At 40.9% G+C, this 12371-nt stretch overlaps 1 protein-coding gene across 6 annotated transcripts in view; it reads right to left on the reverse strand.

Moving 5' to 3' along the window:
• Positions 1-318: 318 nt before the first annotated feature.
• The window catches only part of SNX31 (sorting nexin 31), a 71370-nt gene continuing 59317 nt past the window's right edge, over positions 319-12371 (reverse strand). For 3 of the 6 annotated variants that reach the window (XM_030553589.1, XM_030553587.1, XM_030553592.1), the window contains 3 exons: positions 11077-11154; positions 7038-7094; positions 319-602 (listed from right to left, as the gene is read on the reverse strand). In XM_030553589.1, the coding sequence (XP_030409449.1) occupies positions 507-602; positions 7038-7094; positions 11077-11154 (231 nt within the window). In that variant the 3' untranslated portion in view covers positions 319-506. Of the gene's footprint in view, positions 1423-7037; positions 7095-11076; positions 11155-12371 lie in introns of all 6 variants that reach the window. The other 3 variants (XR_003999188.1, XM_030553588.1, XM_030553590.1) reach the window with 3 other exon arrangements.

The following is a 12371-nucleotide window of genomic DNA, read 5'->3' on the forward strand; positions in this document are numbered from 1 at the left end:
GAAGCATAGGGGCATTGTAGTAGGCTCACTGCCCTTGATAAGTAAAAGCATAAATGATCATGGTAAGGTGTGTGTCCAAGGGAAATGGGTGGACTTCCCAGATAATCCAGAGATAGCAACACTGAGCTGCACTCAACCACTGTTGCAATATTTAAACCAGCCCTCAACTAATTAAAACTTTGTATTTTACTGCAAAATAAAATTCTCCAGCTCTAACATTTCAGTAGACTGTTTTCTATTTCAAAATTTTTTAAATTTCAGTTATAAAAATACACATATATAAGAAATGCAAGATGTTTTTATGTTGCCCTGTCTTCACTTTTTCTTCAAATTTGTAGCAAGTTCTAACTCCAGGGAGTGGTTAACTGGATCTTAAAACTACAAGATCAAGAATGTTATAATTGTCAAGGAATTAGAAAAATGTATAAGGTATTGTTAAATTGAAGACTATTTTAATATAATTGATACTTTGCAACATATTTTTATAGGCAGTTCTAAATAATCTATCACAGATCTTCCTCTCTTATCTTCTCAAAAACACCATCCTCTTTATTTGGTCTAACCAAAATCCTTTTTCTTGGTATAAAACCAGAGTGAGCTATCTGCAGAGAAACAAATACACAGTTAAATACAGTACGAGCACACAAATCACAGTAACCAAAAAAACCAACAGACATTCAGCGATAAGTATGAACATTAATGCAACTAAAAAAAGTTTAGCAGACATTATCCTATTTTACTGATGCAATGGATGGCACTTCTAGGTCAGCACTTAGGAGGCAGATAATTGCTTATTGGAGCAGGAAACTGTAATGTTAGTAATATTTATTTCAATGCTCTAATGATGGGACAAATTGGGACATTTGGGGCTGCTTTTTATTGGTGTTATGCCTGAATAATAATGTCACAATCCAGCAAATACTTACAAGTAAGTGCTTAAATAAAATTGCTTACATACTAAAGTTAAGTCAGTGGGAATACTCACATGCTTTAAATTAGAGATGTGGGTGTGACACTCTGTACCCCAAGGCAACACCCTGAAACCCCCGTATTTACCACGGTGATATAATTATGATGTTTTGTAAAAGTATGCTTTGTGAGGTATCTTTTAAAAGTCTTAATCTGTTGAACATTAATATCCTGTTACACTGTATGTGCTATCATCGTATGTGGAGTTATGAAGTTTTGCTATATGTATGTTACTGAAATATGTTGTGAGGTTGAAGACACGCACAACCAGTCCTTCGGGTACAACAATGGTACAGCCAGAAACTGATGATGGCCCATTAAGAGGAATACACACACTCACAAGGATTACCCAGGAACTGTATAAAATGGAAACCTCTCAGAGATAGCACGTACACATTGGACGTTGCTTGACTCACATCATAGCAAAGGATCTTTCCAGCAAGCTAGACAAAGCTATAAAAGGGGGAAGTGACATCATCATTTGGCCTCACTCCCCACACAACTCAACACCTGGCAGTACATCCGGAGAACAAAGACTGAACTGGGAAGGTGGTCCCAGGTTGAAGGGAGTTTCCAGCCTGTGTATGAAGATCTGTGACCAGCTTGTATTGTCTATCAGGGTGAGAACCTGCTTGATTCAAATCCTGTCTAGTATATAGAACTCAGATTGTGATTTTACTTTTTATTTCTTATGTAACCAACTTTGATCTGAATTCTTACAATTTATAATCACTTAAAATCTATCTTTCTGTAGTTAATAAATCTGTTTTATATATATTTACCTAAAACAGTGTGTTACTTGAAGTACAAGGGAAAACTTCTCAGGAACAAGGGCTTATGCCATCCTCTCCACAATGAGGGAGGAATGGACTGGGGAATAAACTTACACTGGTCAGGCTTCTGACCAAGGCAAAACGGTACAGCTCTAGGTTCCTAGGCTGGGGAGAGTTGGCTAGAGCCTCTCTATTGTTAGTTCATGAGTGGCTGGGAGAAGCATTCATGTAACTCAGCTGGGTATGTCCCTGCCTGTGGACGGCTGCGTGAGTGCAGGATCTGGAGGGGTTTGCAGCTTGTCACAGCGTCACAGTGTGAGATGGAGTTCAGATTGGTAAGACAGACAGCTCTGCAGAACCCCAGTTCCAAGTTGCACCCTGGGGAATCCATCACAGTGGGCAAGTGTTTGCAAGACTGGGGCCTACATATGGTAATTATTTATATCCAACCACTGTGAATGCATTGCATTCTGCTCTTCTGTCCTCAGAGAGCCATCATTGTTTTAAGCTTTTAGTTGGGAGAAGAGACCTCTTCCAACAGGTGGTAGATGCTACCCCAAACTCTCCCACTACAGTGTCACCCAATTTCTCTAGTGTCTAAGTTTGCATTTAACATGAGCCTGCCTCTACACTAATGTGATATGTATTTGTAGATTACTGTTTATATCTGGAGAATTTAGAGCATAGGTTTTTCTTTTGTGTGTCTTGCAAATAGCTGAAATCTTGAATTACACATTAAATGAATTGTTTAAAGCAATGTATAAAAATGTATGTTATATAAATTGTGGCAACCTTAATTTTCATTATCATCTGTACAAAATTCTGTTTATAACTTCACCTAGCAGTAACAAATTAGTTATCTCAGTTCCCTTTTTCAGAGATTCCTCGAAGACTCAGGGCTAGTCTACACCACAGTTAGGTCAACATTAAGGCAGCTTATGTCAACCTAATTATGTCAGTGTCCCCACTACAGCTTTCCTCCTACCGATTTTAGTGCCCTACTACACCAAAATAATTAATCCACTTCCACAAGAGGTGTAAGGCTTATGTCGGTGTAATCAGGCAATGCAGTGTCTACACAGACATTGCGTGCCTCCCATTGGTGGTCTTGTCGGTGGGGAAAGGGGGGAGGGGAGGGGGGGACAGCCTGTCGGGAGCCCATGAGCCAGTGGGGTTGCCAGGCTCCTGGCAGACAGCTGCCAACAGAGCTGAGGGACCGGGCTCTCAGCTCCCACACTGCCTCTCTTAGGTTGGCGGAAGTGCTCCTGCTGAGGAGACACACCCCCAAACCAAGAAGAGTAGTGTCGACATGCACCACTGCAGTAATTACTGCGGTAGCTGTAAGTTGACTTAATATAGGCTGACTTAGGTTTGTAGTGTACATATACCTTCAGTCATTCTAAACTTGTCTAGATGTTGGAACATTCCATAACATGGCCTCACTGTACTTATGGACTGCCTATATACTGCCTGTCAACCATTGTTTTTATTTCCATCTAGCGGATGATTCTTCAACTTCCTATTAATTTTTATAGCTGTACTGGATAATCTACAAAACAGAGACTCTTTATAGGTTATCTTGGTGGCCTAATAGTAGCACCCATGAGGCAGCAAGAAAAATGAAAGTCAGATTTCTTGTACCCATGAGTAGACAAAAAATACCCAGAAATAGTTCTCTAGAGATTCCTTTGGGTAAACACTGGCAGAGTGGTTCATTAAACATCCATCCCTCCTGGGCAAAGGGGTTAAATTCAGCTGGAGCTGTCTGGAGTGGAGCTCTGGTAAATATTTTCAAATCCACAGGTCAGAAGCCTCAAACCCTGGGGCTCCAGAAAATGCTCTGAGAGTTTAAGCCCTGCCTGGGCTAGAAGGAAGATCAGCAAGGTGTTTGATCAAGATGGTCGTGGTGAGAGTAAATAGAGGCAGCCCAAGAAATTCTCTCTTTAACTTAAAAAACCTGTTAGGGAAAGAGTAATTTTTATGAAAGGCTTTTCAAGCATCTTACTAAGTGATATTAAGGCTTCAACAACGGGGGTGGGGTTGGGAGGCCTCAAGAACCTTACCACTGAGATATGTAGGAGGTTTTAAGAGGTTCAACTGAATAAGATTGAATCAAATGAAATCTTTATTATCTGCATTTTTGATAATGTAACAGTGTATTCCACAGACGGGCACTGTCCAACAATCAATTCCCTCCTCCCTCAGGTTGTTAACATTACAGAATATTTACACTGCAAATTAAATCTGGTTTCTTAAAACCAGAAATAAAGACTGAAGACTTACCCCACTGGTGGTTTTATAGCTTAGAGAAAGGATTTTGAAGTCTAGACAGAAAGTATCAGCATCTCATGTAAAGATTCAATAAAAAGGCTAATATTGTAGATAAAAATCAGCTAAAGCAAGTGCTTGGATCTAGCATAAGTGAACAGTTTTCTTTTTAGAATTCACTATGGGTGACATTCACTGCAGTACAGAGAGCCCTCAAGATCATATGCACCTCTTAAGCCTCATTTAAATCTTTTGCACAGGGTCTTGTGTGGACCTCTGTACTGGAGTAAATGTTACTATGTATGTTATCAATGCTAATAAAGTAGGTTGTATGAGAAGTATGTTAGAATCAGAAGAGATGTCTCTCAAATGGACCATTCCACACAACTGAGAAAAAGAAGTGCAAAAACTCTCACTTCTAATGATGCACCAGACAAGGCTACTGGCTCAAATTCTAGGGTCCTTTTTCAATCATTACAAGCATTAGGTGAACGATTGACAGTGAACAACCTATTCAGACAATTTAGTTCCCTTTCTCCATTGACAAGTTATCTGCAAACAGATGTGGATTTTTACATAGGAATTGCAATACTGGTCCCTCTAGTCCAGTAACCTGTTTCTAACAGTGCCCACTACCAGATACCTCGGAGGAAAGGGACAAGAAACCTCACAACAGACAATCATTGAATAATTTGCTCCTGGAGGAAAATTACTTCCTAATTTCAGCACATTTAGTGGTTGGTTTATAGCCCTTATACATCAATTTTTCTCTTGGTCTTATTATCATGTGGCAATGGGTTCCATAGGTTAACTTTGCATTGTATAAAAAGGACTTTTTTATTAAGTTTAGATTTGTTACCTTTCAACTTTTATGTTTGGATCTTATTCAACTATTGGTTTAAGTGAACATATTTTAGCCAACAGGTACTCAAGAAGTATTAGCCATGAATGATGCTTTGAGCAATTGCTACTTGTAATTTGTTATATGCTCTATGTGACTGAAACTTTCTTGACTTCTCTTTACTTCATTGGGAGTTATCCAATCAGAGAACAGAAACAATACTACGTGAACAAATAATCCTAGTGAAATACTTGTTTGAGTATATAACTTGCACAAACATTTGCCAATGGATACACACATATAGGCAAGTGTGAACTTTTGTTTTTCACAAACATTCTTGCAAACAAAAAATTTCTACTCATGCAAATATTTGCAAAAAGCATAAAACCCAAACCCAAACCCCACCCCCACCCCCAAATACATGAGTGTGGTGTGGGGTGCCATTAAATCCATCAAAGCAAATTAGCATTTTTATTTAAAGAAGATTCAATTTCCATATTTGTCTAGCTCTGAATTAAATTTCCACTGAACTCAATGGGAGTCTGCCCAGGGAAAGAACCCAACTGTCTGCTCAAACAGCATTAAAAAGCAAAGTTGTTTGCAATAATGTTTCATTTACACAATTTCTCATTTCGATAGAATATACCTGTATTCACATCCTACATTATTGTTTGTACAAGGTATGCCTTGTGAAGTATCATTTAAAAACTCAATTTGCTCATCAATAATGTGGCAAAATGCATGTAGCAGTGTTATATGTGACGTTACAAACATAAGTTGAGATCCTGACTAAAAATATGTTTTCCAGATAAGTCTGGGGTTTGGCCAAACCAGTTCCTCAGAGACAATGGGCAAGCTGAAGCCTCAGCCAGGTGTAAACAAAGCTGCTAGACCATTACCTACTAAGTGGTCATTCTTTGGCAGGAAAAGTGGAGGGGGGAGGGCAAAAATCTCCATTTTAGCAAAGAACGAGCATGGAGTTTCCTTCCATACAGACTGCCTGTCACCTTGCTCCCAGCTTTAAACACTTCTCAAAGTGGGGGATGGAGAGATAACTCGGTGGTTTGAATATTGGCTTGCTAAACCCAGGGTTGTGAGTTCAATCCTAAAGAGGGCCATGTAGGAATCTGGGGCAAAAATCTGTCTGGGGATTGGTCCCCCTTTGAGCAGGGGGTTGGACTAGATGACCTCCTGAAGTCCCTTCTAACCTTGATATTCTATGACTATAAAAAGAAGGGGCAAACACCCCTTCTCTCTCATGTGTGTCTGGTTGCATGTAAGATGACAAAGGAAAACAGCCATTGGACTTGGGTAGGAAGGGAGGGTCCTGAACTGAGAGTTTGACCAGTAATCTTGCTGGAGCATATGATGACAAACTTTGCTTGAATCTAATATAATTTGTTAAATTAGGCACCAATAAGCAGTTTCTCATTATTTTTCTTATAATCATTTCTGACTTTTATGCCTCATTACTTATACTCACTTAAAATTTCTTTGTAGTTGATAAGATTGTTTTATTTTATCTAATATAGTGTGTTTAAATTGAAGTGTTTGGATAACTATTTAAAATGATAAACTGCCATATTATTTCCTTAAGAGACTTAATATATTTGTGCTATCCAGGAGAGGGCTGGGCAGTACAAGACATACATTTCGGAGGGACGATCTCGGACTGGGGATATGTTCAGGTCACCCTGCAGCATAACTATAGCTACTAAGAGCAAAGGTGTGGCCACCTGGCTGCAGAACACACAGCTAGAGGTGGGAGTGACTTACATGCTGGAGGCTGTTTGTGAGCAGTCCAGGTTGGAGGCTACAGCAGCAAGGCACTATAATGGGCACGCCTAGGTAGGGATGACAACTACGCAGGCTTGTCTTCACATACAGCACTGCAGCTGTGCTGCTCGCTGTAGCGCTTTAGGGAAGATGCTCCTATGCCTGCGCGAGAGCTTCTCTTGTTGGCGGAGTTAATCCACCTCTCCAAGAGGTGGGAGCTATGTTGATGGGAGACGCTCTCCTGTCACCATAGTGCTGTCTACACAGGTGGTTAGGTCGGTATAACTATGTCACTCAAGGGTGTGGCTTTTTCACACCGCTGAGCAACATAGTTATACCGATATAAGTCTGTAGCGCAGACCTGGCCTCAGTTTGGATTGTACCTTGGTATGTCACACTCACTCACTGACCTGACTTTGTTGGACGCTGGATTTTTTACTCTTCAGAGATTCAGGCATCTCAATCAGCTACACAGAGTAATGAAATTTAAAACACAGTAAACTCAAAGAAAACAAGTATACAGACAAACCACATTGGGCCTGGCCCAGTTTCCATTTAATCCAATAGGAGCAGGAAGAGGGCATTAGTTCATTTATTTACAAGTCCTTAATTCGGTTCAAAATCACTATAGCTACTAAATAGTAGTAGCAGCAGCATCTGAAAATTAGCCATCATTGCCACATTTAAAATGTTAGCATCTCTCTACTACATATAACTTACGGTTTAAAGATTAAATCAGTTTCAAATTGGTCTCCAGCTCCATTTACCCAATGTTCGTTTATTAATTGCTTAAAATGGAACATGGAAGTCATTTGTTGCCTTCCTGTTCACTTTAATGAGCATGGCGATATCATAATCCAAGTACTAATCCAGCAGCCCACATGCATTCTCTTCCTTTCACTTCTTAAAGAAAAAGAACTGAACATAACAGCTGTTCTACAATACTGTCAAATTTCAGAATGTTAGCAAAGGTATTGACATTTAGCACTCAGGCCTGGTCTACACTACGCGTTTATACCGATTTTAGCAGCGTTAAACCGATTTAATGCTGCACCCGTCCACACAATGAGGCTCTTTATATCAATATAAAGGGCTCTTTAAACCGGTTTCTGTACTCCTCCCTGATGAGAGGAGTAGCACTGAAATCGGTATTACCATATCGGATTAGGGTTAGTGTGGCCACAAATTGACAGTATTGGCATCAGGCGGTATCCCACAGTGCACCATTGTGACCGCTCTGGACAGCAATCTGAACTTGGATGCACTGGCCAGGTAGACAGGAAAAGCCCCGCGAACTTTTGAATTTCATTTCCTGTTTGCCCAGCGTGGAGTTCTGATCAGCACAGGTGGCAAAGCAGTCCCAAATCCAAAAAGACCTTCAGCATGGACTGTAAAGGAGATACTGGATCTGATCGCTGTATGGGGAGGCAAATCTGTTCCATCAGAGCTCCGTTCCAGAAGACGAAATGCCAAAGCATTTGAAAAAAATCTCCAGACAGAGGCCACAGCAGGGACTCAGCATAGTGCTGCGTGACAAGCGTAACGGAAAGCCAAAGAATCAAATGGATGCTCATGGAGGGAGGGAGGGGGTACTGAGGACTCCAGCTATCCCACAGTCCCCGCAGTCTCCGAAAAGCATTTGCATTATTGGCTGAGCTCCAAATGCCTGTAGGGTGAAACACATTGTTCAGGGTATAGCTCATCAATTTACCCTCCGACTCCCGTGAAAGAAAAGGCAAAAAAATCGTTTCTTGACTTTTTTATATGTCACCCTATGTCTACTGCATGCTGCTGGTAGATGCAGTACTGCGGCACTGAACAGCAGCACCCTCTCCCCTCCCCTCCCCGGTGGCAGATGGTACAATATGACTGCTATCCATCATCATTATCAGCCCGTGAGTGCTCCTGGCTGGCCTCAGGTGAGGTTGGCCGGGGGCGCCTGGGTAAAAATAGGAATGACTCCCGGTCATTCCCAGTAGATGGTACAGAACGGCTGGTAACCATCTTCATCATAGCAACTGGGGGCTGAGCTCCATCAGCCTCCCTCCTTTCATGTCTAAAGAAAAGATTCTGTACTGCTTGGACTATCATAGCAGCGGGATGCTGGGCTCCTCTCCTCCGCACCGTTTAATGTCCTGCCTGGACTATCATAGCAGCTGGAGGCTGCCTCCCCCTCATTTTATCTCATTAACAAGTCAGTGTTTCTTATTCCTGCATTCTTTATTACTTCATCACACAAATGAGGGGAACACTGCAACGGTAGCGCAGGAGGGTTGGGGGAGCAGGGAAGCAACAGGTGGGGTTGTTGCAGGGGCACCCCCTAGAATGGCATGCAGCTCATCATTTCTGCGGGATCTGACACAGAGCGGCTGTGCTCTCTAGTACACTGGTTCTCTAGCACACTTGTCCCATATTCTAGGCAGGACTGACTCTATTTTTAGATAGAACATAAAGGAGGGAATGACCCGGGGGGTCATTCCCATTTTTGTCTTTGCGCCCCCGGCCGACCTCAGCCAGGAGCACCCATGACAGCAGCAGATGGTACAGAACGACTGATAACCATTATCTCATCGCCAATTTACAATGGAATGGCAGACAGTACAGAACAACTGATAACCCTCTCTGCTATCTTGCAAAGGCAAATGAATGCTGCTGTGTAGCGCTGCAGTACCGCCTCTGTCAGCGGCATCCAGTACATATACGGTGACAGTGACAAAAGGCAAAACAGACTCCATGATTGTCATGCTATGGCGTTTGCCAGGGCAATCCAGAGGAAAAGGGCGCAAAATGATTGTCTGCCGTTGCTTTCACGGAGAAAGGAATGAGTGACGACATTTATTCAGAATCACCCACGACACTATTTTTGCACCATCATGTATTGGGATCTCAACCCAGAATTCCAATGGGCGGGGGAGACTGCGGGAACTATGGGATAGCTACGGGATAGCTACTCACAGTGCAACGCTCCAGAAATCGACGCTAGCCTCGGTACATGGACACACACCACCGAATTAATGTGCTTAGTGTGGCTGCGTGCACTCGACTTTATACAATCTGTTTTACAAAACCGATTTATGTAAAATCAGAATAATCCCGTAGTGTAGACGTACCCTCAGTCACTATAGCTAAGACCACCACAGAAACACCTATTGTGGGGTAAGTATAAAATTAAAGATTAATTTGGTCACGGATATATATATATGTATGTGCTGTAAAGAAGGACAGAATCAGCAAGAAAAAGAAATCCATGAGAATAAGTAGCATTAGTTGTACTATGGGAAGGATGTATGGTTCCAAAAGTAACTAATAAAATAAAGAGCTCCAGTAATAAGACAAACTGTCTTAAAAGAAACAAGCCTATACCTTCCCATTGTTCTGTGAGTAAGCAAGGAATGAGGGGACAAGATAAGAAAGGACAGGCCTTGGAAAGAAAGAAGGCTGTAAATCTTATCTGGATTAAGACTGGAAATAAGGGTGAACTGTCTCAAATTTGTTTTTAGCAGAAGTCAGTAATTGGCAATAACATCACTTGTTTGTTAGAGGGTATAAAAAGTAAACTCTTAAAGGGTTCATTGCTAATACAGTACCTGCCTGACCACATTGAGCAAACCAATATGGGTCTAATCACTCCTAGGTTTAGCACATTTGAAAGCATCTTAATCATATGCTTATAAATGTTTTGTTACTGTTTGGATGTAGGAATTTGCTTATTAGTTAGGCTTTTAGGCATCTTTATAGCATCTGCATAAACTACCATTTGGCCTTTAGATTTCATAAAAAGAATTTCTGGTTACATTGGTGTTTGGTGCTTTCCCATATTAATAATTTCAAATATTATGAATAAATCTAACACCTATAAAATATGTTCCTTTTTAAATTAAAAAAAAACCATTCAACAGCAACAGGGAACTTTGACTATTAGCCTTTTTACTTTTTAAGTTTACTAAACTTCTCTCTTTTAAAAAAATAGGCCCTCTCTGTCTCCGTGTGAATTTTCAAAATTTCAGATTGATCACTGCAAACGTGGTGAATAAAATGTCTCAGCAGAAAACAAAAATTCAGACAGGACCTGAATACAGCAAGTGAGAGAAGACATATAAGAGTTATAAGATAAGTGTGCTTTGTCATTTGTGATAAAAGCTAAAGCTAGAGGGGGATAGAGAAAGACTAACATTAAACACCATTACGACAAAAGGTCATCTTTGAAATCCAGATCACAATATTTTTTGTGCCATTTCCCCCACCTTGTTCAATTCAATCTACAGTAAAAATATTGGAAGCTGCAAGAGCCTTTTCTACACTGCAGATGCCACTGATGCAGCTGAATTGATGATAGCAGCAATGAAAATTTCATTCCCATAAAAATTCCTTAGCATAGACAAGTGAGAGTTGCTGGCCAGCTGCCATATACTTGGGCACCAGGAGATGCAGATAGATCGCTTTGCTCACCATTTCTTTGTCTTCTTTGGTTGTCTTCATCAGCTGTTCTGATATTATCTTTTTTAAGCAGCTACTCAGTAGAAATGCCTAAATAGATAAACAGAATATATTCTAGTTTCTTTTGTTAAAGATTACTCAACCCTATTTCCCCTCCCACTTTTCGTGGTAATTACTGAACTATTACTTGCCTAATCTGGTTAATTTTACCATGTGTTTAAAATATTTGTGCTCACCAAATTAGTTGCAATCCAATCTCACTGTGACCTGACACCACCACTTAGAAAATTTAGGGTAGGTGTATTTATTGTGGGTTCTGTACCGCAAGTTATTCTCTTATAATTACCCCCATTTTGTGCCTCTAAGGCCGCTGAACTACATTCAAGGCTGGCTTAGGCAAACTGCATTGGTATTGAAAATATCAAATTAAGTACAGTACCTACCATACTTCTAACACACCTTAAACTCGAGTTTCTGAAGTGCTGAGAACCCAAAACTTCAACGGAAGTAAATGGGAGCAGCAGGTGCTCAGCACCTCTTAAATTCAGATCCCCTTGTGTCTACATGAAAAAGTTGTTGCAACAATGCAAATAGCATATATTTGATAGTATATTGCAATTGTTTGGAGCCAATCTCACGGCTATTGTGCACTGCATGGTTACAGTGGTAGTGTGAACTGAAAGCAGTGGGCATGGCAGCAACACCAGTTCTACTGGGGCCGGATGCAAAGCCCATCAAAGTCTATAGGAGTCTTTCCATTGACTTCAGTGGGCTTTAGATTAAGCCCTGGGGTCCTCCCAGCACCTTTTCAGGCTATATTTTCTAGCTCTCACTTTTGAAGAAAGGGACACTGCTTTCCTATTTCTTGGAGCCTAGGGGCAGCTCTAGTTAACAGATTCAGCCCGAAAATTAACAATGAGGGAATTTCAATTTGGCTGCTTTCTTCCCATAACAGCAACCAAAGTGGAAAGCTTGTGAATATGAGGGTGATTGATGTTCTTGTAAAACTCTGAGTAGCAGCAAAACAATGAGCTGCTACATAAGTGGGTGGACAATACAGAGTCATACTGGAAGGCAGAAATAAAGCATCAAAAATTAAGCATTCTGATTTCACTTGTAAAGTCTTATCTGCTATTAATTTTGGCAGGTTTGGGGTGTGAGGAAGGAAAGAGAGGAGAGATGAGGGGAAAGAAGAGAAACAGCTTATTTGAAGAACACACCACATTCCCTCTGTTTGATTTTTTTTTTAAAGCAAAGTACTAGGGGTGGGCCTGTACCGAGATCCCCAGATTCCACACACACCCCTC

The sequence above is a fragment of the Gopherus evgoodei genome, chromosome 2 (assembly GCF_007399415.2).
Source record: "Gopherus evgoodei ecotype Sinaloan lineage chromosome 2, rGopEvg1_v1.p, whole genome shotgun sequence".
In the NCBI taxonomy this organism is placed as follows: domain Eukaryota; kingdom Metazoa; phylum Chordata; order Testudines; family Testudinidae; genus Gopherus; species Gopherus evgoodei.